General features: G+C 44.8%; 2 protein-coding genes across 3 annotated transcripts; one reads left to right on the top strand and one right to left on the bottom strand.

Moving 5' to 3' along the window:
• Nucleotides 1–4,893: 4,893 nt before the first annotated feature.
• Nucleotides 4,894–18,053, top strand: TTC22 (tetratricopeptide repeat domain 22). 2 transcript variants are annotated; one of them, XM_081915809.1, is made up of 8 exons: nucleotides 4,894–5,947; nucleotides 8,705–8,760; nucleotides 11,389–11,504; nucleotides 11,903–12,021; nucleotides 13,227–13,388; nucleotides 14,260–14,412; nucleotides 15,530–16,028; nucleotides 17,284–18,053. In XM_081915809.1, the coding sequence occupies exons 1-8, from the start codon at nucleotides 5,387–5,389 to the stop codon at nucleotides 17,301–17,303; spliced, it is 1,686 nt and encodes a 561-aa protein (XP_081771935.1). In that variant the 5' UTR covers nucleotides 4,894–5,386; the 3' UTR covers nucleotides 17,304–18,053. The 2 variants fall into 2 exon arrangements, with proteins under 2 accessions (XP_081771935.1, XP_081771934.1); XM_081915808.1 differs by lacking the exon at nucleotides 17,284–18,053 and having other exon boundaries at nucleotides 4,896–5,947; nucleotides 15,530–16,165.
• LOC309372352 (lanosterol synthase-like) lies at nucleotides 17,429–23,701 on the bottom strand (the record flags this gene model as incomplete). Its single annotated transcript, XM_081915905.1, has 4 exons — nucleotides 23,627–23,701; nucleotides 23,115–23,285; nucleotides 22,560–22,638; nucleotides 17,429–17,608 (listed from the first exon to the last, which is right to left on the bottom strand). Exons 1-4 carry the CDS (start codon nucleotides 23,647–23,649, stop codon nucleotides 17,429–17,431), a joined length of 453 nt encoding a protein of 150 aa, XP_081772031.1. The 5' UTR covers nucleotides 23,650–23,701.
• Between the last annotated feature and the right edge of the window lie 590 nt (nucleotides 23,702–24,291).

Below are 24,291 nucleotides of genomic sequence, written 5' to 3'. Positions count from 1 at the left end.
GAACTCGATTTGAGGGTTTCCTAACACTGCCAGATATGGGTGACCCATCATCATCTCAAAAGGGGACAGATCGGTGTCTTTCCGGGGAGCCACCCTCATCCTTAATAGTGCCAAAGGGAGATTTTTCGTCCAAGGCAGCCCATTTTCAAGATATAACTTAGTCAAATGTTTTTTATTTCCCCATTCGCCCGTTCCACCTTTCCGCTGCTCTCAGGGTGCCAGGACGTGTGGAAACTCCACATGATCCCCACAGCTCTCATTACCTCCTGCATTGCTTTTTGGTGAAATGAGTTCCCCTATCAGAGTCTATGACTTCTATTATTCCATACCGAGGAAGAATGTGTTCCAGAATGGCTTTGCTAACCACCTGAGCTGTGGCCCTACGGCTAGGGAAGGCCTCAATCCAACCTGTCAAATGATCTTTAAATATCAACAAATACTTCTGCCCCCCCCTTTCTGGCAGTTCGGTAAAATCTACTTGTACTCTCTGGAAGGGCCATACCGCTAGAGGCCGCCCACCCCTTTCAGTTTTCCTTGCCCGGGCTTTGTTAACCTTTTGACATATCAGACACTTCCATGCGATGGCATGCGCCATCGGCCACATGTCTCTACTCCAATACACTGACTTCACCAAATTCACCATTCCCTCCGTGCCTAAATGACTTCCTTCATGTATTTTCTCCAATATATTTAACATAGTTGATTTTGGAAGGACCATTTGCTTTTCCGGAGTCTCCCAACTTTCTCCTTTTCTTTCCCATCCCTCCTTTTCCATCTATTCTTTCTCCTTTTGAGTGAACACTAAATCTTTTACATCCTGCGGGTCAATCACAGGTACTTGCAGGACACATTGTTTAAATATTTCCTTCCTTGGTTCCCCCTCCGCCGCTTCTCGCGCTCGGAGATCAGCCCATGCATTTCCCTGTTCCTCCGAACTGTATCCTTTGGTGTGGGCGAGGATGTGCACAATGCCTATCTTCCGAGGTCCCATCAGGGATTCTAGTAGCCGCTCAAGTAAAGCAACGTGTTCAATTTGTTTCCCATCCGCCTTTATGAAGCCCCTTTCTCTCCAGGTCCGACCGAAAGTATGCACCACTCCCCATGCATATCTTGAGTCAGTCCAGATTGTCACATCTAACCCGGTTGCCAATTCCAGGGCTCGGGTTAGCGCCATTACTTCACATTTCTGGGCTGACCACGTGCTAGGGAGGGCCCCACTCTCTATCGTCTCCCCGTCTTCCTTGACCACTGCGTATCCCGACCTTCTTTTTCCTTCCCTCACATAACTAGATCCATCTACGAACCATCTTTCCCCTTCCGTTAGAGGTACCTCGCTTAGATCTTCCCTAACTTTGGCCATTAATTCTATATCCTTAAGGCAATCATGCTCCTCGAGTTCCCATTCTTGCCGCTCCCCTCTTAGGAATTCCGCTGGATTCAAATTTCTATCTGTCCCTATGGTTATATCATTTCCAGTTCTGAGTATCCCTTCATATTGCACTAGGCGCCTGTCCGTCATCCAGGTGGGTGCAACACCTGTCAGTACTGCGCCTATCTGATGAGGGCTGTGCACTATCAGTGCTTCCCCAAAGGTCAATTTCCTGCTTTCCAATACTAATTCGGCCGCTGCAGCCACCGCTTGAATGCACGCCGGCCATCCTCTAACCACTGGTTCTAAGGTTGCGCTTAGATAAGCTACTGGCTGATATCGCCCCCCTCTTTTCTGAGCCAGGACTCCTACTGCCGTCTGAGCAGCCACTGTCACATACAAGTGGAACGGCTGCTGTAGATTTGGCAGGGCCAGAGCCGGACTAGTTATTAAAGTTTTCTTAATTTCTTCCCACCTGGCCTTATCTTCCTCGTCCCATTGCACCTCCTCTTGTTTTCCTGTCAGTTTCTTATTCAAAAACTGAGTCAACTTTGAATACTGATCTATCCACAATCTGCAATATCCCAATAATCCTAACATTCTTCTTACATCAGTTTTATCTTTAGGTGGTCGTAGTTCCATGATCCCTTTTACTCTATCTGGGTCTAATTGCCTTATCATCCCAAGCCAACAAAACCTGTCCCAAAGGACTATTTGGATCTATGGGGTCCTTGGTCCCATTACTGGGGCCCCTTCTACATGTACTCTGACTCTTTCCCATACTCTATTATGTCTCTTTTTCGTTCACTCACACAATCACGCGGAATCGCCTGGCCGTTTCCCTCGCGGGAGAACGGAACCGCAAGCTAATCCTCCCGCCGGGGTCCCAGGCCCCCCGGTCCACACTCACGCGTCCGTTTGGAACCTCTCTTTCATACAGAGACCACACACCAACAACACCCAATATTCCCCTTCCCAGGGATATATTACCAAGATACTCACCCCCTTCAGTCTAGTGCCTCCTTCTCGGTGGCTGGTAAACTGGCAGGCGTCCCTGCAGGGCGAGGCAGTCCCCGACTGCGGCGGTCCCAGACCACCAGTCTTTCAGAATATCTTAAGTCGGTTCTCCGTCCTTCCAGCTCCCGGAACCTGTCACCGCGGGCCCTGAGCAACAGATCTCTCCGAAAGTCGGAGTGCCGGCTGATCCGTTCCCCAGCCCCCGCCGAGCAGGTCGTCGAGAGCCCCACGTTGGGGGGCGCCAAAAATTGTGAGAAGTTTCTTACGTGGACTTACAATGAGACAAGGAGACACCGAGATAAGGTCTATTACTTCCCTTTTATTATACGCGTTTGCAAAGGCGGGCTCCTCGTCCCAGGGTGGTACGAAGAGCCCCGAACAATGGACGGGCAAGAGTTTTTATCCCTATTGCTGCCGCCCCTCATTTGAGGCTTGGCTTACAATCTGGCTCATCATCAAAGACATGGTACTAATACATCATCCATTCTACCCTCTCTAAACCTAACCTTATTTAGAGACTCTTTCTACTTCCTTATCTTGTTGACCTGGCTCCCCTGCACCCAATGCTGGAATTTACAATAGCCCACCGCAGGAATTTACGACTGAGTTCGAGGCACACCTTTTTACTCCTTCTCACAGTGTGTGAGAAGGTGAACCCAAGATCTCTGTCTAAGATAAAAATTTAAAACCATTAGCCATCTGTTTTGGAGTGAATAGGGCAAGAAGGGCAAAAGGTGATCTGGTAATTAAGGTGCCTTGTTGAGGCAAATGTAAGATATATGACTACTTATTTGCCATTTATAGATAGAAGGAAATATAGCTCTTTGTCTCCCATAAAAGGTAATAGGAAATGGGTGTATATTTTATGATTGGTTCTAGCAAACAGCCAATAGGAATTTCAACCAGGCTGATTGGACAGAGACAGCCAAAGGAGGAGCAAGGGGGCTGAGCTGAGGAAATATAAGTGCTGACCATCAGGGCTGGAGTGGGCAGAGCTTTGGTAATCATATACCACTGTGTCTCTCATTTATTTGTCTGACAAATTATTATTTTAATTTCTCTATTGCTGTGTTGAATATTTCATTCCAGGTAAGCATTAACCACAAGCAGGGTGCTACACAATCACCTGATAGACAGATCCAGTTTCCCATCCCTGTTTTAGATGGAGGTAGGTAAATGGGGGTGCAATCTGAGGCTGTATCGGCTGCACTCTGATGCAAGGTTAGCAGCTGCCCTACCTGCTGAAGGAATGTTTTTGTCTTCACAATACAAGCAATAAAATTCTTATGAAGACACCATCCATCTCCAGGGTTCTCCAAAGGAAACCCAAGACTACCTCTGGAACTTCCCACCCCTAGGGGAAAAGGAACAAGGAATGGTAATTTGTCTTTTATATTTCTGTGAGTTTGTGGGTGCCAGGCTCCTATAACCCCTGGATCCAGCAAGCATTAGCATTTAATCAAGGCTGATATTGTTAAACTGGGTGCCAGACCCATTCTAACCCCTGGGCCCAGCAAGTGTTAAAATAGAAGGCAGGCTAGCTTCCTGTGTTTAGGTGATAGGCCGCTAAGAGAACCAAGAAAAGGGGTTTTGTGCCAGGTGACAAGTGGGTGGGGCCCCTCCTTTCCTACTTCTTAGATAGTAAGAAAGACAAAAACCAGAGATTAGACTTGAAAGTGTGTGCAATGTGACCTAAAAGTTAAGCTGCAGGCTGGACAGCCAGCGAGGCAGAGCACAATGTTTGATCTCTGCTTGAATCTAAGGCTGCAGCTTTGGGAGAAACAAGGCCCTTTTGAGACGCTAATGCTGTGAACCCCTCCATTGTAGGCTTAGGTTGTGTATAGATATGTAAGGTAGGGAAAAGCAGTGCTTTTTTCCTAAAAAATGTTTAGGGGTACTCTCATTTTCCTACTCCTATTGAAATACTGCCCCTCAATGAGGCTAAACCTAGATTCACAAAATGTTTAGGGGTATGCATACCCCCAGAAAAAAAGCACTGGAGAAAAGTAAAGGTAAAGGACCCCTAGATGGTTAAGTCCAGTCAAAGGTGACTATGGGGTGCTGCACTCATCTCGCTTCCAGGCCAACGGAGCTGGTGTTCATCCACAGACAGCTTTCTGGGTCATGTGGCCAGCGTGGCTAAACCGCTTCTGGCCATGATGGAAGCCAGAGCGCATGGAAGTGCCATTTACCTTCCCAGAGCAGTGGTACCTATTTATCTTCTCGCACTGGCATGCTTTCAGACTGCTAGGTTGACAGAAGATGAGACAGCAACAGGAGCTCACCCCGTCGCGCAGGTTCGAACTGCTAACCTTCCGATCGGCAAGCCCAAGAGGCTCAGTGGTTTAGAGACTCCGCTGTGTCTCATTTCTAAAAGGAAATGCAAACCCTGGGTAAGTTCCTGGAAACTCTGGGATCTTGCACTGCTCGGAGATTGGAGTGCTGTGCAACAATATGGTTTGTACTAGGTTGCATCCCACTCAGTTCCAAACTTGACATTCTAAAGCATTTCTCGTAATGGGTTGGCATTATGGGTAGCTGGGGTGAAGCACCATTTGTTCTCCCTGCTGCTAGCCTTTTCAAAGGCATGTTAATAACGTACTTGAAATGCAAGTTTGTTCAAAGGAGCCGATCACTGTATTTGCCATACACTGGTAGCCTTCCAGGACCTGGAGCTTTCTCCTTTATTGACAAATGAAGGGTTGCTTGAGCAGTTCTTGTCTTTGCTTTCTGCTATTCACTGACCAAATGAGAACCCTGAACCAGCTGGTTGGCTGTGGAATGACAAGCTTCTATTTTGCTCCTCCCTTCCCAAACTTCATGTGAATCAGCTAAACCAGAAATACAGGTAGAGAAAGAGGTGGAGGATTTCCAAAGGCAAATACCCTGACAGGACAGTAAAAAAACCAACAAAAAAACCACGTCTTGAATGGAAAAATAACAGGGGAAAGTAGCTGTTCGAGAGAGCCTGGAGTGGTTGATACTCTTTCCAACGTGAAAATGGAAGAAGCCGAGGTGGACATTGATACTCTCATTGACGAGATGGATTACATTCCAGGTCACTTTCACTTAGATATGAACTTGAACTTTGAGTCTTCTTCACCTATGAATTTCCAAGGGAGAGACTTGAAGCTGAAACGAGAGAGCCTAACCTATGAGTTAGAGCTCGAAACTGGCTTGCAGCAGTATGCCATCAGAAACCTCCTTGGGGTCTTTTCTTTCTACCTGGAAGAAGTGGAGCAAGCCAAGGAGATTTTCCTCTGCATCTCTCAGGAGGACCCTGAGAATCTGAACACTTGGGCCAACCTCGCCTACGTTTATGATAGGCTGAACAACGAGCAAGAAGAGGCTAGGTGCACCGAAAGACTCTCCCTCTTAATGGGCTTGGATTCAGAAGACCACAAGCCGCAAGGGGACCCCCAGCTCAGAACAGCCCGTTGCTTGGCTGAGCAGGGCTATGCTTATGCCTTCGACGTTGGGCTGGTGAACGAAGAAGAGAAGATGGAGAAACTGACTGCAGGCCTCACTCTCTACGGCAAGGCTCTTGCTTATGGGAAGCAGGTAGGCAGGCTGATTTACCTTCTGATGTCACTTGCCATTCAATGGGTCATTCGTTGGAAGAGGGATACTAGCCAACACACACACACACACCCCTTTTCATTTTCTGTTTCAGAAGGCGCACCATACCCGTCTGTTGTCTAGAAATGTTTTAGAAGTGTGGGTCCTGCATTAGTTGTTGTTATTTATTTATTGCCTTTATATCCCAGCTTTTCTCCAAAGAGCTCAGGGCGGCATCCATGGTCTCTCCCGCATCATTTAATCCCCACAACAACCCTGTGAGGTAGGTTAGGCATCTTAGCTGTTGATCTGTGTAGGGAAAGGTGCTTGTTCTTACAGCAGCAATTGCATCTCCAGTTAGCTTGCTAGGCTATTTTGGAGGGAAACAACCCTTCTGGGAGCTGAGTCAGGCCAAGAGAAAGCTCTTCTCATTAAGAACCACCGCTTCATTTAAACCACTTGTAGCCTTCAAACACCTAATCCTGCATAAATGTGCAAGAGCAAACAAAAGGAGATGCCAATGGATAATATTGATAAGCCAACTTTTAGAATCAGAGCCCTAGGTCCTCACGGCCTCTTGTGAGGCTGAGAGGCCCTTTTGTCCTGCTATGCTTCAATGGCGCCTCAGTTCGATTGTGAAGCTCCCTGCTTTGGGAGGTGGCTCAGAGGGAGAGCATCTGCTTTGCATGCAGAAGGTCCCAGGTTCAGTTCCTGGCATCTCCAAACAGGCCCCTGTCCCAAATCCTGGAGAGCTGCTGCCAGTCAGTGTTGACAATACTAAGCTAAATGGACCAATGGCCTGACTCTGTGCAAGGCAGCTTCCTATGGAGGTGTCTCTGCTCTCTAACTCCCCTGGCTTCTCACTGCTTGACCAAGACTGTTCTGTTCCAGCAGGCATTTGACCAGATGGGTTGAAGCTTTTTTGTATGTGTGTGTGGTTAATAACCATCCTGTTAGGAAAAAGCTGCTACAATATGTCAGACCCATAGTCTTTGCAGCAGATGAAATGCCTATAGAATGGCTTGCACATGTGTCACAACCAGCCCATGATAGTTTTCTGGGGCATTGCTCAGATACATCAGGTTACAGCAACAGCTGCCAGCCGGGCAATGCATTCTGCTACCCTCGTTCACCACCATGAAGCTGACACACAGGTACAAAGCCAGGGCATGACACTCACCTTTCTAGCACAGTGCTGCATAGGAGCTTCAGGTTCTTTTGAAAATGTGGCTTCAGAATCACAGGGAAAGGTTGGAGGAACTTAATCACCTCATTATTATGCACTCTAAAATCATATGTTTAGAATTCTACCCCTCTAGTGACTCATTTTTTGGTTGGCCATGTCCATGTTTTATGATATGCATGTACAATTTTTGTAATAAGAAAATAATAATAATAAAATCTTTTTTTAAAAAAAGTGTGAGGACTGGAAACAGCTATGGTCACTGGTGGAGGTGGGGCTTGTTTTGGTATCCTCCCAGATGGGAGGAGCATGCGGCCACAGGGGAGGGGGTAAATTTAAACAAGGATTCTGTAACTGGGCGCAACCTTGATCAATTTAAAAAATAAATAAATCTAAGATGCTTTAGACATGTGGCTTTAAGAAAGAACCAGACATAACCAAAGATGAGGCCAATTCAAATATTTTATTTGGAGTGCTCAAACCTATTAGAGAAGTGGTTGCAGTGCTCCCAAGAAGTCCCTGAACAGTCCTCTGCACCAATTTCTAACACTATCCAGTTTTCTGATTAGATGCTTTTTAAATATTCTGGACTACTTGGCTCAAGCTGTCCAAACAAAGGTGCAACCTTTTGCACACCCAGTTTATCATCCCCTGCAGCGACAGACAACAGGGAATATGCAGGTGGCTGAACTGAAGCACTGTTTGTCAAAGCAAAATATTTGCACTGAGGGGCAGGGCTATATTTATATTTAAACTACAACTGTGCAGAGTCCAAACTTCTTAAGACATTAGAGAAAGCAGCAGCAATGGGGGGGGGGGAATCAAACTAACCATAATAGTAACGACAAAAATGTTTCAGAAAATAATTGCCACCTTGAGTCACAGAAAAATGTTGCTATTCTACCTGTTTTGCTCAGAGCTTCTTTTAGCTACAACCCGTTTCCTGTTACTCATGGCTGCCCAATTAAATAAATCTTAGCTAATTAGTCCGAGTTGTTTATTGATCAATCAATAATCAATTGAATGTGAATCAATGTGCATATATCAGCATATATACAGACACACAGAGAGACAAGAAAAAGAATATGTTCCCTGGATTGTGCTCCTTAGAATTAATCCAACTGATATCAGTGGGATTTACTTCTAGATATGAAAGAATTGGTCAGTTTTGATTTCTCGTAGTTTCCCATTTTCCCAGTCTTAAGTTCATTTCATCACATTCCTGCATCAGTTTGTGGTTTTCTTGTCACCATTTAATGTGCATCTCTCCTAATATGCATTGCATTATTAATATTACATCACTGAACATGGCGAGGACAGGAGTAGCTGCCAAAGTCCTTGATTTAATGGAGCAACTGGTGTTCAGCACAGACCTGAAGGCACCTGAAGCCCATCACCTTAGAGAAGCTAAGCAGGTGGCTGGTTGGGTGGCCACTGCTTGGGAACCACATGAATGCCACCTTGGATTCCACAACCGAAGAATGGTTGGAAAATAAATAGAAGGCAATGATATTTTAAAATGTATTTGCAGGGAGGCAAATACTGCTTTTCTAAGAACTTCTCTCTCCCTCTTTCAGATCCCTTTGGAGGAGAAACGAAGCTGGTACTTCACTATGGCCACCCTGCACATAAGGTGAGGCAAGAATCAGCCACCTCAAAGGAAACAGAAACAAGATGGGCTCTGAGGGGCAAGTCTAGAACTTTTTGTGATGGGATCCACTTAGGGCTTATCTACATTTACTTTTTGCCCCATGCTTTCTTGGGCACAGGTCTGTGCTTCCCCGGTTCCTGTCTGAGTGCTTAAAAAAAAAAAAAATAGCCCAATGCTTTTCCCAGGAAAACCCAATATTTACTGCTGAATTAGATCAAATGGTAGGGTTGCCGTCGTTTTTGAGCTATTTTTAATTAAATTCGCCAAAATCTACACTACCGGCGTGGGCTGCCATATGCCCTGATTTTCCCAGACATTTCAGTGATTTCTGACTATGTCCAGGAATTTCCGGATGCGCGGCAGCCCTAGCAAATGGCAACTCATGTTTTCTACGGATTGCCGTTTGCTCCAACGCCAGTGAGTTTCGTGGCTGAGTGGCCCAACTAGACATCACTGCATCAGATTCCTAGCATGCTTTTCACTCATAAATTCTGCCATCGCCAGACTTGGATCAGAGGTGTGGTCCTATGATGTCCTATTCCCCTACACTGACTGAAATTTGTCTCACAAGGGACAAGTTGCAGGTGATGGGGGAGGAATTCAGCTCAGGAAAGCAGCATTAGAAAAGAGTTAAACAAGAAACAAAAAAACCCTAACACTGCTGCCCTGATCTGAATCAGGATTCCTGTGGCCGTATTTACCGTTATTCATAACTGCAAGAGCTCCATGAGGGCATCTGATCACAGACTTCCCAGAATTATATGGTTTGATCCATAGTCCAGAGCTGTAGTCCAGTCTACGCCAAGCAGGTACCTTCCAGCTATTTTGGACTACAACTCTCCATCAACCTCAGTCAGCATGGCTGATGGGGAGTCATGGTTCAAAACAGCTCAAGGGCAGCAGGTTGGCAAAGGCCACTATACCACACAAGAACATCTGGAGTGAGTTAAGGCCCAGCAGGACACGAAACATATCACTTTCAGTTGCAAAAAGAAAGGGAGAGGGCAGGTTCAGGAGGGGCAGCAGTTGGCTCTGCCCCCTGGCACAGCACGAGTCCCTCGCCTGCATCCCTGTTCGCCAAAGCTGGGTGCAGGCTAGGATCCAGGAAGGGCATCACTGTTCCAGTTCCCTCGTTGGTGCTCCCATAACGCTGCTGCACTAAGAGGGGTGAGTGGACTTTGCAGCAAAAAAGCAAAACAAAACCACCCTTTACCTTTTTCGCCTTGGAAGGAAAGTTACTTACCTGGAAATAACCCCCACTGAAGTAGGACTTACTTCTGAGTAGATGCACTATTGCACTATTATTAGAGTTAAGCATTTGTGGATTAGGGCCTAATTTATCAGCACTACAGTCTTAGAACCACCATAGCGCACAGGGAAATACTGGTTTTGAATGAGCGTAAGTACTGTTGTTAAGGCTAGGTTGAGTGGGTCGGGGGTTGTTTTCCATTTACTTCTGCTATGTTTCTTGTTGGCTATATTTCATATATTGTGCCGGTAGGCACCTTGCACCATACAGAACTATGAACCAATCAGCATTAGATCAAAGACAACCACAGAGATTTTGATCCACAATCTTTCCTCCCTATGTTACATCAAAGGGGTTTTGTTACAAAATCAGAGATAAATCAATTGTCATGGAAAGCACAGTGTCAACAATATAGAACATGAAAATTAGAAAGGACAAAGAACAATGCTTTGCAGAAAGACTTGCCAAAGCATCATTCATTACTGTATAGGGTGCAACATTTGACAAGATTTAAAAACAAATGTGCCTTAATCTTTCCCTCCTCAGTTAATGACCACTCCCAAAGCTGTTTCCCAACACTGCAGCTAGCCTAGAAAAAAGCCTTCTATTGGCTACAACCAATGGCTTAGCTATAGCAAGTGTTCCTTCCTATAACTGAAGTAGAAATGGTATATTTTTTAAAAAAGATTAATCATACTATATGGGGCAAAGGCAACCTGACCATTAGGTCCAGTCGTGACCGACTCTGGGTCATCTTGCTTTATTGACCGAGGGATCCGTCATACAGCTTCCGGGTCGTGTGGCCAGCATGACTAAGCCGCTTCTGGCGAACCAGAGCAGCGCACGGAAATGCCGTTTACCTTCCCGCCAGAGTGGTACCTATTTATCTACTTGTTCTTTGATGTGCTTTTGAACTGCTAGGTTGGCAGGAGCTGGGACCGAGCAACAGGAGCTCACTATATGGGGTACTATACTACTACAGTATAGACATATTATTCTAAAGCTCGTTAATTTTTTTTTCTTTTCTCAGTCACTCCTCTGTTTTCTTCACTTCTTACTACCCTCTGTGGCCCCCCATTTACATGACTTTCACCTGTGCCCCCCTTGGAATATCCTTAAGGCCCCCAGTTGAGAAACGCTGCAAAGGGTTATTTTGCAGCAGATGGTGGTTATTTTGGGGAACTATATATTGCATTTTATGTCTTTTGTATTTTATATTAACTGTTTTGAAATATTGCTGCCAAACCCATTGGATGGGGGTAAAACAGTGGCATTTGGAGTAAATCGTTTGCTTGCCAGTTTTAGAGCTCTGTATATGCAGAACAACAAATCACAATAGCCTTTTTCTCTCTTCACTTCAGGTTGGATGCGATGTGGATGAACAAGGGCAATGATGAGGAAAAAAGGTTGCCAGCCTTCAACAGAACCTTGGTTTTGCTTCAGCAAGTCCTGAAGTGCTCCAGCCTACATTATAGAGGTAGGAGAAGTCACTTGCACAATCAAAAACATGTAATTACATGTGTAATTCACACATGCAGCTCTGCATCCCAGAAGACTGTTGCAACCCAGGTGTGTGTAATTGGGCTCTTCAGCTCAGCTAGAAGACGTCCAACTAAGTGTTCATTGCTGCAATCTCCATGCCCAGTGAGGCAAACTACTCTTTATTTTCACAAGTAGTTTGTTTCATCAGCTGGGAAACCTCAGTGCTTGGTTTAAGCTGGCATAAAATGTTCCTTTGGAACTTTTCTACTATTACCCAACCTCAGTAACTGTCTGTAAATCATTTTGAATTGCTTTGGAGAAAGTAGAGTAGAATTTACAATGCCGTTTGTAATATGTTGCCCTGCTTTCAATTCTGTTCTCCTCCTCTTCTAGCCTTGGCCTGGTGCTATCTTGGGATATTGTTTGAAAGGAAATATTCCTTCTCAGATACCCCGATGGCTATTCATGACTGTGGGTACTCTGGGACAGATCCCCTCGACTGCTTTGGAAAAGTAGGTTACGAGTTCTTTTTGGAGGGGGGGGGCTATCTGTATAAGAACAAGCTTTCCAAACCAGTTCCTTTGTCAGGTTAATGGCTTTGCCTGGCTAGTTAAGGACCATGATTTAGCATAATCAAAGAAGTTGCTCTGTACCATAAAACAAATGGGTGAGATTTTCCCCACACACCCCTCACCCAGCTGCAGGGCTGGATTAACCACTGAGCAAAATAGGGGGGGGGGCACCAGAGAAATTTTCCATTGATGGGTTTTTTAACATTAATAGTCACAAATTGCTCAGCTGATATTCCATTATATTAAAAATACCAACAGAACAACTATGCAACAAGGCAAGCTGGGTGCCTTATTTCTACTAAGTTTAGAAGCAGATGTGTTGCGTAAGGTTAGTTTTGAGGATCTGATCAAAGACTTTGCAATTAGAAAAAGTAGGAGAAAAATTTGTCAAATATAAATAAAGTGGAAGTACTGTATACAAAAATAAACATTGTTTTCCACCATACTGTGGGTTTTGTTTCATTTTGAAAGATAAAATGTTATTTTACTGTTTATTATTGTTTATATTTTGAATAAGCTATATATGGAGGCCCTCTAAATTATCTTAATCTGGCCCTGCCCTGCTGCTAGCAGAACAATAGCCAGAGTGGGTGGAGCTGCAAAGCTGAAGCTAGAAGCTGCAGAGAGAGATGTATTTGGCCTGTGCTGGATCCAAAGCTGTGGCCAGTGGAGAAGCAAGCTCTGTTGGGGTGTTAATGCTGTGAGTGTTTCAAGTGGTGCTAATTATAATTAAGGATAATGCGGGTGTATTATAAAACAAATACCCCTTCTACCCTTCAGGAGAGGAGGATGGACACAAAACTAGAATTTGTTGACTCTGGGTGTACCTCTTGTTGGCCTCCCTGTTTTCCCCCCTTTCCAGTGGTGCCAGCTACCACTTGCTTATGAGTAGATATATAAAAGGCCGTGCTATAACTGACAGAAGGGAAGAGATACCCTCTTTTGCTCATTTCCTTCTCATCCAGAGCAAGGTGCCACCTCAGTTCATGTCCTCACACACTTCAGTCCTTTCAAAGGGCATAATGTGCAATGGCAGCCAAGCTGAATGTTGACACATAAATTTCTCCTTTCATTGCCCATTGTTCAACAGAGCAAGGAGAAGTTCACTAATGGAACAATGTATTGTGGATCTGTTTGTTTTTAAGGCAATAGAGATAGCTAGAGAAAACCCACTGGTTCTGAACCGCCTAGCAAAAATCCTCCACTTCCTTGGCAAGCAAGAAATGGCAATGGCAGTCTGCAACATGGCCTTAGATGTGCTGCCAGATCCAGTACTTAACTGGCAGGCATATTGTATGCGTGCCAAGGTATGTAACTCTCCTTTAAAAACAAGGCCTTTGTAACATACAAATGCTATGGGAGACCAGCTGGGGGTTGTTGTTTTTTTTGCACTAATAGGGGTAAGGGTGGTGGGTAGGGGTAGGGGTAGGGGTGGTAGGGGTGGGTAGGGGTAGGGGTAGGGGTGGTAGGTGTGTCAGCACTGTGCTTCCTGAAAAGCCATTAATGCAGCTCCCTATCTGGACAGCATCAATTATTTTGGTTTAACTGCATGAACAAAAAGTCTCTTCTTGTAACTTCTCCTAAAGACGGCACTGCTTAAATTCCAGTGCTACCAACTCTGGTAGAACATATGAACCTGCCTTGGTCCATCTAGCTTAGTAATATCTGTGTCTATTTGATATAAGCTGTTTATTTTAAAGTTATTGTGACTTTTTTGTATTGGATCAGATAGTTATTAAGTGTGCAGTCTTTGTTGTCCGTTTTGTCTATTCTTCAGCTTGTAAACCACCTTGTGTATAGTAATTGTAGGTGGTATACAGATTAAAAGTGAATGAAGGGCAGTATCTGGCAGAGGCAGTCATTTACTGATTTAGACTCTGAACTTAACGCACTTATGGGAGGGGGCTTTAGATGGTCGTATACATTACTTCACTTATTTCCATATGTGGTAAGTCAACCTTGCTGTGTCTGAGGCCTCCCCTCCTCATTCTGAGGAATGGGGGGGGGTGTCCCACACTTCAGCCCCAAAGTCCTACCTTGATGGTACCACTGGGTCTTTCCAAGCTCTGAGCCCTGAGACCCTTTTAACAAGAGATGTTGGGGAATAAAGAACAGTCGTACAAACTAATGCGCAGGGAGGGGAGGGCAAAAAAGTGTTGAATAGCTCTTTATTTTTAGATGCTGCTTAAACTATATTTGCGTGATTTGGATCGTGTGAAGATGGGCCTGGGAGGAATGCCAGACCAGAGAAACCTCTCTGATGCCAAAGCTGATCTCGAGAACGTCATGAAGGTGCATCCATGTCTGAAGACTTACCTTGACCTAGGCCAGGTGAGTGAAAGCAGCCACCTGGTCCAGACACATTCATGGTCTTCACTTTATTTTATCTGTATGATAATAAAAGTGGTGTTGTTCATTCAGGATTTAACAGGACAGGACTAAGGCTGCCTTCTTAACTTCAGTAACTTGGAAGCGAGCGCTATTTGAATCCAATAGGATTTATTTTTTAGTAAACACTGTTAGGATTGCACTTTTTAATTATTTAATTTTAGAGTGTTAATTCTAGAGAGATCTCAGAAATGTAATCAGAATGTGATGAGAGCCTATCCATTTTTCACCACTAGTAACATCTGGAGAAGTTCTTGTGTGTGCATGGATCTCTGAAGGGATGAGCACCATAAGGAGCTATTCTGAACTTTCAGTCCAAATTTCTGCTCTGGTTCTATTTGGTGTGACTCACCCACAAGCCTTGTTGAAGTGGCCATAGTTTGTGAATTTTTTGTTCCCTTCTCTGAAATAATACATTAATTTAATAGAAAGTTCCTGCCTAGCAGCCTACTTAACCAACTCAAGGTTCCAATGGTGTTGACCTATGTAAAGCCCTGACATTGCCCTGGAATAGCTTTGTCTCTGTGGGGTGCGCTCTCTCCCTCAACTTGCCCATTCTGAGGGGGAAATGCTTTCAGATGAAAAACGAAGAGCTGAATGTCACTGAGGTCCTGTTTTAGTTTCTTTAATGATTGATCATACAGGGGCTTCTTGACTATAACTCTGTTATTACACAGCCTCACTGTTAACACACAGCCTCACTCTACAAGCTTTTAAGAAAGGGAGGGCAAATCTATGGCCCTCCAGATGTTGCTGGACTACAACTCCTATCATGCCTCACCATTGGCCATTGCTGGCAGGAAATGCAGTCCAACAACTACAGGAGTGCCACAGGTTTGCCCCCCCCCCCATGCTTTAAGAGAAAGTACAAGATATTCAAGAAAGTGTTTTTATGATTCATTACCATTATATTAAAAATGTATTTTCTGGCTGTTATTTAACAGTGAACATTTATGGATTTGTTTTCTGCAAGCTGTAAGCCATCTTTGTTCTTTTGACATGTTTAAATAAATACTGAGTGTTCCTCCTTTCCCTCCCTGCCCACCCACTGCTCTTCCAGGTATGTTACTACATGGGAGTAGATGCCATGCAGGAACTTTTACTTGTAGATGAAAATGCCGTGAACAATGCCCTTGTGTTCTTTGCTAAAGCCATGGAATTAGACCTGGGGAATGTTTTGCCTGAAATCCAGCTGCTGAGGGGGAAATGCCTTCGGGTAAAAAATGAAGACCTGAATGCCATGGAATGCTTCAAGCAGGCAATAGAGCTGGATGATGTGGGTTCTGTTTACACAGAGAGCTTCCGTTGCTTAATGGAAATGCTGCTTGCCTTGTTCAGTCAGAAGAGGATGAATACAGAGATGCTGATGAAGGAAGTAGAGTTGTGGGTGAAGAAGGCTGAGGAGAAATATCCCAAACAGCGAGTGCAGCAGGAGCTCAGGCTGGTGTGTCGTCACTACACAGCTGAGGTGCTTGAGCTCTCCAAAGCCATGGTGGCCAGAGGGAAGACTGAGCTGGTGAAATTGCTCTTTGAGACCATGAAGTGTGACTTTAACAAAGGTAGACGGAATGAGCGCTCACTCTCCTTTTGAATGGCTGGTTTGCTTTTCAGCCACATGGCACAGCAAGAGGTTTAGCTCTCCCCATAGTTTGCGGAAAGAATTATGAAAAGCTATATAATAAAATGTGATACTTTCTAGAGCACCCACCAAGTATTAGTCTCCCATATACATGGAGGAGTCGAGGTATGTGTGCTCATATTAAAAAATGAGCGTAATTAATTTTTTCCAAAGCAAAGCATTAAAGAAGCTCAAAACCTTGACACTATGTATGTATGTATGTATGTATGTATGTATGTATGTATGCAAAGCACACAGAAGCAGGTCAACAGGAGATAAAATAGCCTTCATTTATTACTGGGAAGCAGGTAAGGTGTAAGTGATTTACAGCAACACTCTGATAATGTTTTACATATATCATTTCTCAACCATCAAAGCTTAATATGACCAGATATTGATACCTATGCCCTTGCTTTGGATATATATATATACATTCATTTAACTTAATTGTAGCAACCTAGGGGATGTGCTCTTCCGTTTGGAAGAAAACCACCACCATCACCCCATATTTTTCACTTAATGAAAAGGAGATATAATAGATGTTTATTTAGAATTTTTAAAAAACAAGAATATGTAGGTACCTGTTTGGTTTTGTCTGTTGAAAATATAGAATGAAAGCCTCCTGCCTTTGAATCAATTGTCTTCACATATCATGTGAGCTTCTTGCTAGGCCACATACTGAACTCACAGAATGGATTAATTCTGAACGGATTGTGGGGCTGTTCTTTTGTCACATTTCCAGAGCAATTAATTAAAACCACCAGATACGTTAACAGTCATATTCAGAATCACATATTCAGTAACTTATTTACTGATCTTATCAAGTATGCAACCCGTGGGTGCCAACTCCCTGAGGCCCTGCGTGGCTGAGCACCTACAAAATTCCCCATAAAGAGGACGGGAACCCACACATTTCAGTGCCAAGGCCATACACGCTGCATGGCACCCATGGCCACGGGGCCAAGCTGGCACTCCTGTGCAACCAATTACATTGGTGCTGCTATTCGGAGATGTACTCACTGCATTTAAATAATGAATTTCTGGTGGGACTCTCCAAATAGCCAACACCTGTTGATTCATGCTTGGACATTAGCTCATGTGATAGTTTAAGCTGTTCCTGGTAGCAAGACATGTTAGCCTGGCAAGGAAAAGACAGTCTCTCAGTTGTCAATGCGCCCTTCATTCTGATCTTATAGGAATGTTTCAAGTGATCTAATGTGGCATTATAATAGAAGAAAAACAGCACATGCTACACAGCGAATATCAACCAAGAGAGCAAAGCACTGGGTGATGTTGAGAAGGATGAAACCCAAGCTCTCAGGAATGACACTGCACCTCTGCTCAGCACCCTCCATTCTGACTCTGCGCTGAATGCACAGATCCATTCTTCAGGAGTCCTTTAGCGACAGGGCTGCTGGGATATAGCCGGGAAAAGCGGGCAAGTGCAAAGATAGGGAAGATGATTCGGTAGGCATTGTAATGCAGAGTACCAGATTTGTTGAATGCTGTAGCGATGTCACCCTGAGGAGAGGCAAGAGAGAAATTCCTGAACAACCTGCATGCAGTCTTCTCCCTGACTTCATGGTGACTAAATTCCATTTGAGAACCCAGTTGTATGATCACTGTAACCTCTTTTAAGAGCAACTGTCACATACAGTATCACTGAGCTTTTGGCTGGCAAACAAGACTCTGGAAGCAGGAATCAGAGACCAGAGCCAATTAAAATGTAGGAAAGGCGACTAAAGACATTGTGGCATCTCAGGCAGAATATCCAAATGGTTCCATGATTAAAAAATAAAATAATCAACTGGCAGTCTATGGCTTTTGAGGGCACCCCTCTGACCTGCCACATGTTAACAGTAGGGCTGGCTGTGTCCTGTGCTCTGATACCACACAAACTCAATCCTGATGGCACATTTTGATGCCACAGCAGTAACAAGACAGGTGCATGAATCACCTGGGTGCCTAAGGCAACAGAATACTTCCCACAGGAACATCAGAGTGTCCAATAGAGGGAGAATATGGGCAGCACATGTAAGATCTCACCAATGCCACAGAAGTGTCCATGTGTGTCCACAATACATTGCAGCCATCTATGAGAAGCATCTTTATGACAGCAACAACGCCAAAGAGATTACATTCTGATCTGCCTCATTTAGTAAGTGAGGGGTGGGAAACTTTTGATCCTCCCTATATTGCTGAATTGAAACTCCCATCATCCTGTTATTCTAAAGCACCAATGCTGCAGCAAGCAAAGGCTATAGCAGCCAGGTCTGCTGCTTGTGGCTGGAAAGCCAAACAGGAAGTTTGTGACTGTTGCCATGGGAACAAAGGGGCAGTCCATTCTGTACTGAGCACCGGATGTTAGCTCAGTGGGTTTGTCATATGACCTGTGCTGGAAGTACATGGGTGGAGTTGGAGTTTCTCTCTGTTTGTTGAAGAGAGCAGACATCTTTACTGTATGACTGCTAAAAGACACAAATAAAGACATGTAGATTCGTTTCTGTCTGTGTCTGATTCCGCTCCCTGGGGATATGCAGGGAGGAGGAGAAGGAGGAGAAGCAGTTGGTGTGTTTTCCTCACAGCCTGAGGAAAATCGCCGGAACGGACCTAGAGTATGTTGTATCCTGCCGGGAGTCGCCGGAGGGAGGTCTAAGGAATTCAGCCGGTGCCTGAACAGATAGGCACATACCTCTGACTGGGCTAGAATTCTAACAGTGGTAGCAGACGCCGGTTGCTGTTTTCATCGACCTCTGCAGAAGAAGTGGCCTCCATGGAAGCCTGAGGTGAGAAGGCTGATTCTCTGCAGCCAGACGCTGACCAGAAGAATCTGAAAGCCAAGCAACGGAGCCCAGGTATGAGATTTTCGGGCTTAGAAGTGTGAATGCAGATTGATTCATTCTCTGCTTCGAGGGAGAAACGTTTGGGAAAAACAGCTCCGAGAGACAATAGCTCTGCATTCCAAACATTCCTGTGGTTTCCTGTTCAAGGAAAAGGAATGCTGTTGCTTAGCAACGAAGGCCAGTTTCACGAGAGGGCTGGACAAGTCAGCCTTTTGCCTCGGAGAGGCAAAAACAAGGTTTTGTTATGACTTAGGCCCAAGCAAACAAACTGTTGGAAAGGGACTTTCCAAAGCAGCTAGCGTTCAGAGCTGCCAGGTGGCACAGAGTGTAAACAAGCCAGCTATTGGATTTTAGAGGCTTGTGTTTGAGAGTCAATGCAAGGACTCAAGATGGATGCAAAGAAGGGCAGTTTGCCTTCTCCGCCCCTTTTGACCAGTGACAATTATGCATCTTGGTCTATCAAGATGAAGGCCTTGCTGCAGAATCAGAGACTGTTTGGGGTGATTGAAAACCCCATTCCAGCAGCACCAACGCGTGCTTGGGAGTCACAGGATGTGAAGGCCAGAACGGCTATAATTCTGTGCGTGTCAGATTCGCAGCTGATTCACATACAAGATTTAGACCACGCGAAAGTTGTTTGGGACACGCTGAGAAGGACACATCAGAGAGATGCAGGTTCTTCAGCGTTGCTGTATTTTGAGAAGCTGACCAACCTGAGGCTTGCGCCTGATGGAGATGTTCAAGCGCACCTGACGGAAATGAAATTTCTGCGTCAACAGATGGTGGAACACAATTTCCGTCTGCAGGAGGAAGTGTTTTGCTTCATGGTGATCAACAGCCTGAATCGGACTTACAAAACAGTTGCCAGTCAGCTGGGGTCTCTCCCAGCAGCGGATCTCACGTCGGAGAGGGTCTTTGCCGTTGTTCTTTGTGAACATGACAGACTTGCCGCCCTGGAAGTCAAGGACAGGGGGAGACGAGAACGGAGTTCTGACAACCCCACTGCTGAAGCTACTGGAGGAGACGCTGTAGCTTTAAACGTTGTCCGATGCTACAATTGTGACCAAACTGGGCATCTTCAGCGGTACTGCAAGAAGCCACGTAAGAACAGAGGAGCCAAGGCGAGCTCCACAAAGTCTGAGGCGTCAGACAAAGGTCACACCAAGCCAAAGGCAAAGACTGCAAAGGCTTTGATGTCGCTAAAGGCCACACCAGAAGCGGGGAATTTCTTTGCCCTAGACACCGGATGCACGCAGCATATGTGTCGACACAGAGGACTATTTTCTACGTTTGAGAAGCAAAGCTTCGCTGTACAACTAGCCAACGGTCAAAAGCTGGAAGCGACCGGAATTGGGACTGTGTATCTTAAAAGTCTGAACTTGACTATAAACAATGTTTATTTGGTTCCAGAGTTGAAGCACAATCTGCTCAGCGTTTCACAGATTGCCAAGAAGGGACTAAAACTGTCCTATGATGATGAGAAATGCGAGATCTACAAAGATGGAGAGTTGTATCTTTCTGCCAAAGAGAAAGATGGACTGTATTTGTTGACTTTTGATCAAAGTGATTACATGAAATGTAATTCTTGTGATTCTAACATGATCTCTTTTGCAGGTGTAGCTGAGAAAAACGCCAAACAGGTCACCTCGAGGGTCAACAGGGCATTTCAGCGGGTGTATGCTGATGTGATTGGTCCTTTAGCACCATCTAGAGGCAATGCAAAGTATTACCTAATATGTGTTGATTCTTTTACAGGTTTTGTCTGGATTTATCTTTTGGAGAGACCGAAAGAAGCCTTAGAAAGGTTTAAAGAGTTTTGTGACAAGGTTAAAAATATGCATGATGCTGACATAGATTGTCTTTGCACAGATGAGAAGCCAATTTTTCTCTTACAGGTTTTCCAGAGGTTCCTGAAGAAGAAAGGGATAAGACACAAAGTTGCTAGTTCTGAAGAAGCTTGGAACAAATGTGTTTGTGTTAGGGTGAACAAAGAATTGCAAAAGGGAATGGAAGCGCAATTGCTAAGTTCACATCTGCCACATGAGTACTGGGCTGAGTCGCTAATGTCATTCTGTTACACGTGGTTGAGAAAGTTTTCAAAGGAGTTGGGAAGTTCTCCTTTTGAGAAACTGTTCCACAGAAAACCTTCTGTTGCCCATTTCAAGGTTTTTGGGTCTCATGTGAGAACAGAAGCTCCAGGTGGAGTAAAGAATGCCAGAGGCATTTTTGTGGGTTATGAAAAGGGTCTCTACAGAGTAATTTTGTCTGAATCTGGTCAGGTGATTCTCACAAAATTTCTAGAGAGTGCTCCTGAACAGGAGAGAGTGATTGTTCCAACATTTCCCACAGGTGATGATGATTCTGATGATGATGATGATGATTTTGATCTTATTGAGTTCAGTAGTACTGATGATGACAGCGATAGCTCAGACAGCTCAGTTGTCACAGTCATTGAGAGGAAATCTCACACAATGACTAGACCCTCAGAAGAGGAGGATGAACCACTGATTAAGCTTAGTACTGGTTCTCCAGAGAGTCCAAAGGCTGAACCAGAAAGCAGAGAAGAGCAGCACCTCTTACGTAGGTCTGAGAGAGCAACGAAGGGTGTACCACCCAAGAGGTATTCACAAGAGTTTGCTAACTTAGCTGTTGCTGTTGTAAACGACCAAGGTCAGATTGAAGCTGTGTCTGAGTCAGAGACAAAGGCACAACAGAGAGTTGTTAACCAAGGTAATGCAGAAGCACTCATTCCTTGGAAGTCACACAACCAGAGAGGTACATTGGTAAAACCAGTGGCGGGTAGTTCCCAGGGTGGAACTGAAACAACAGGGAAATGTTATAAGTATAACAACTGTTTGTTTTCTTCTCTGGATGACGCTTTGCTCGCAGCACGCATTGATACTTTAGGGGGAGTATGTTATTCTAAAGCACCAATGCTGCAGCAAGCAAAGGCTATAGCAGCCAGGTCTGCTGCTTGTGGCTGGAAAGCCAAACAGGAAGTTTGTGACTGTTGCCATGGGAACAAAGGGGCAGTCCATTCTGTACTGAGCACCGGATGTTAGCTCAGTGGGTTTGTCATATGACCTGTGCTGGAAGTACATGGGTGGAGTTGGAGTTTCTCTCTGTTTGTTGAAGAGAGCAGACATCTTTACTGTATGACTGCTAAAAGACACAAATAAAGACATGTAGATTTGTTTCTGTCTGTGTCTGATTCCCCTCCCAGGGGATATGCAGGGAGGAGGAGAAGGAGGAGAAGCAGTTGGTGTGTTTTCCTCACAGCCTGAGGAAAATCGCCGGAACGGACCTCGAGTATGTTGTATCCTGCCGGGAGTCGCCGGAGGGAGGTCTAAGGAATTCAGCCGGTGCCTGAACAGATAGGCACATACCTCTGACTGGGCTAGAATTCTAACACATCCCTGTCTATTGCCTATGTAGGCTGGAAGGCAACAACTTAGCCACCCCCACTCTCAGTACTTGGTGGAAAATGCTCTGCATTCATTCATTTTACATATATTTAGAGGATATAATCCATTTCACAATTGGCTGAAATATACTGTTTCTGTGAACCTTTAAATTATATTGCTATGAGGATATTTGATTAGGAAAAGAAATTAAAAGTATTAACACACCTGAGGCCACTCGCCAATCGATGTCTGTCTGTCAATCAAAACTTGTATTCCTCTTTCCAGAACCTGAACATCAGGATATCTGCAAAGCCACAAAAATACCGGTCATTAGTTCTGTTATCAGCAGGGAAAGCCTAACATTTTCTTCTAAGGAGCTTATATGACTACAATTTCTTTTTAAAGGAAAGAAACCCTCATGGGCTCACAGAAACTCAATGGGTCCCCCTAGGGGAAAGACTTGTAAGTGCATGAGTCCTTCACACAAGTTCTGAAAAGTGAAGCAGCTAAAGAAATGAAATTGTGAGGCCTCCATCCCAGTCCTTAAGACGGCCTTAACTGCCTCTTTGTTTGGCATTATTTCAATTGTTTGGACTAAGAAGCACCTGGGAACATCAACATACGAAGCTGCAGGAAAATTCTGTCCTCTGCAAGTTCACAAAATTTAGCATGTTTCTTTAGCACGCCTTAATTGGTTTGTCTAGCTGCTGCAGAAACCACTTGGGCAAAAGCAGACAGAAGCCTTAGCTAAGGTAGGTAACTGCCAGCTTCTGTGCTTACCTAACAGCCATCAGCCCCAACAGAGCCCAGGAGGTTTGGTGGATCTGGGAAACAGTGTGCTGAATATATTTGCAAAACTTGTAGGATTCAAATTCCTCTCCCCAGCCACCATCTTCCATTTGCTTGGAGACTAAGAATTCACAGGCTTTGGTCACTTCCTTGCACGCCTCCCTAGAAAATATGAGAGGGGAGAGAGAGAAAATAGCCCATGAGATGCCTCATTGGGTTTTGTTCCACTGTTGGCCTTGACTGCATCCAAATAATCTTATGCACACTTACCTGCAGGTAAGGCCCACTAAGCTCAGCTGGATTTACTTCTGAGTAAGCATGCATAGGGGCTGGCGCTGTCAATATTATATGCACATGACTCCCCTGCCTTTGATATTTTGGGTGGAGGAGCCTGACGGTCTCTCCACTTCACACACACACACCCCCTGAAGCTCAGCTCCATCAAGGGCTCCCAGCAGAGCAACATTCATACTAATCTTCTACCCGAAAGGCTGCTTACTCACCCACCACGGTAGATGTATCCCATACATGCAAATGCCTCTAGTCCAAACCAGGTGCCATATGTGAAGCATACGCCCCATCGCCTGTCAGGGAGGAAAAAACCATCAGCCGCTGAATGAAAGATACTGAGACAAATGACAGACTACACCCTTTGAGTATGCCCTTCCATTCACTGTTTCATAGAATCAAAGAGTTGGAAGGGACCATGAGGGTCATCTAGTCCATGGGTAGGCAAACTAAGGCCCAGGGGTCGGATCCGGCCCAATCGCCTTCTAAATCTGGCCCACTGACGGTCCAGGAATCAGCATTAATTTACATGAGTAGTATGTCTCCTTTTATTTAAAATGCATCTCTGTGTTATTTGTGGGGAATAGGAATTCGTTCTCCCCCCCCAAAAAAAAATATAGTCTGGCCCCCCACAAGTCTAGGGGACTGCTGAAAAAGTTTGCTGATCCCTTTTCTAGTCCAACCCCCTGTAATGCGAGAATCTTTGGAATTTCATGTTCCTAGTCAAAGTCAGAATCTCTTATTGCTATATAACTTGTTATTTTTTTCTTGTTGTACATTTAACTAGATCTAATTTATATAACCAGTTATTTTTCTTACTGGCTGTAGATCTAAGGATGTGAATGACTCATGAAGGGATCAGTATGGGATCAGTACATAG

The sequence above is a fragment of the Podarcis melisellensis genome, assembly GCF_964234715.1.
Source record: "Podarcis melisellensis genome assembly, chromosome: 6".
In the NCBI taxonomy this organism is placed as follows: domain Eukaryota; kingdom Metazoa; phylum Chordata; class Lepidosauria; order Squamata; family Lacertidae; genus Podarcis; species Podarcis melisellensis.
This window is presented reverse-complemented; position numbering and strand designations above follow the sequence as displayed.

Bases quoted from the DNA above. Each gene is read 5' to 3' on its own strand.
- TTC22 (XM_081915808.1), top strand. From the start codon at position 5,387: ATGGAAGAAGCCGAGGTGGACATTGATACTCTCATTGACGAGATGGAT. The intron at 13,389-14,259 runs GTATGTAACTCT...CTTTATTTTTAG, and splicing joins CATATTGTATGCGTGCCAAG to ATGCTGCTTAAACTATATTT. The intron at 14,413-15,529 runs GTGAGTGAAAGC...CTGCTCTTCCAG, and splicing joins CTTACCTTGACCTAGGCCAG to GTATGTTACTACATGGGAGT.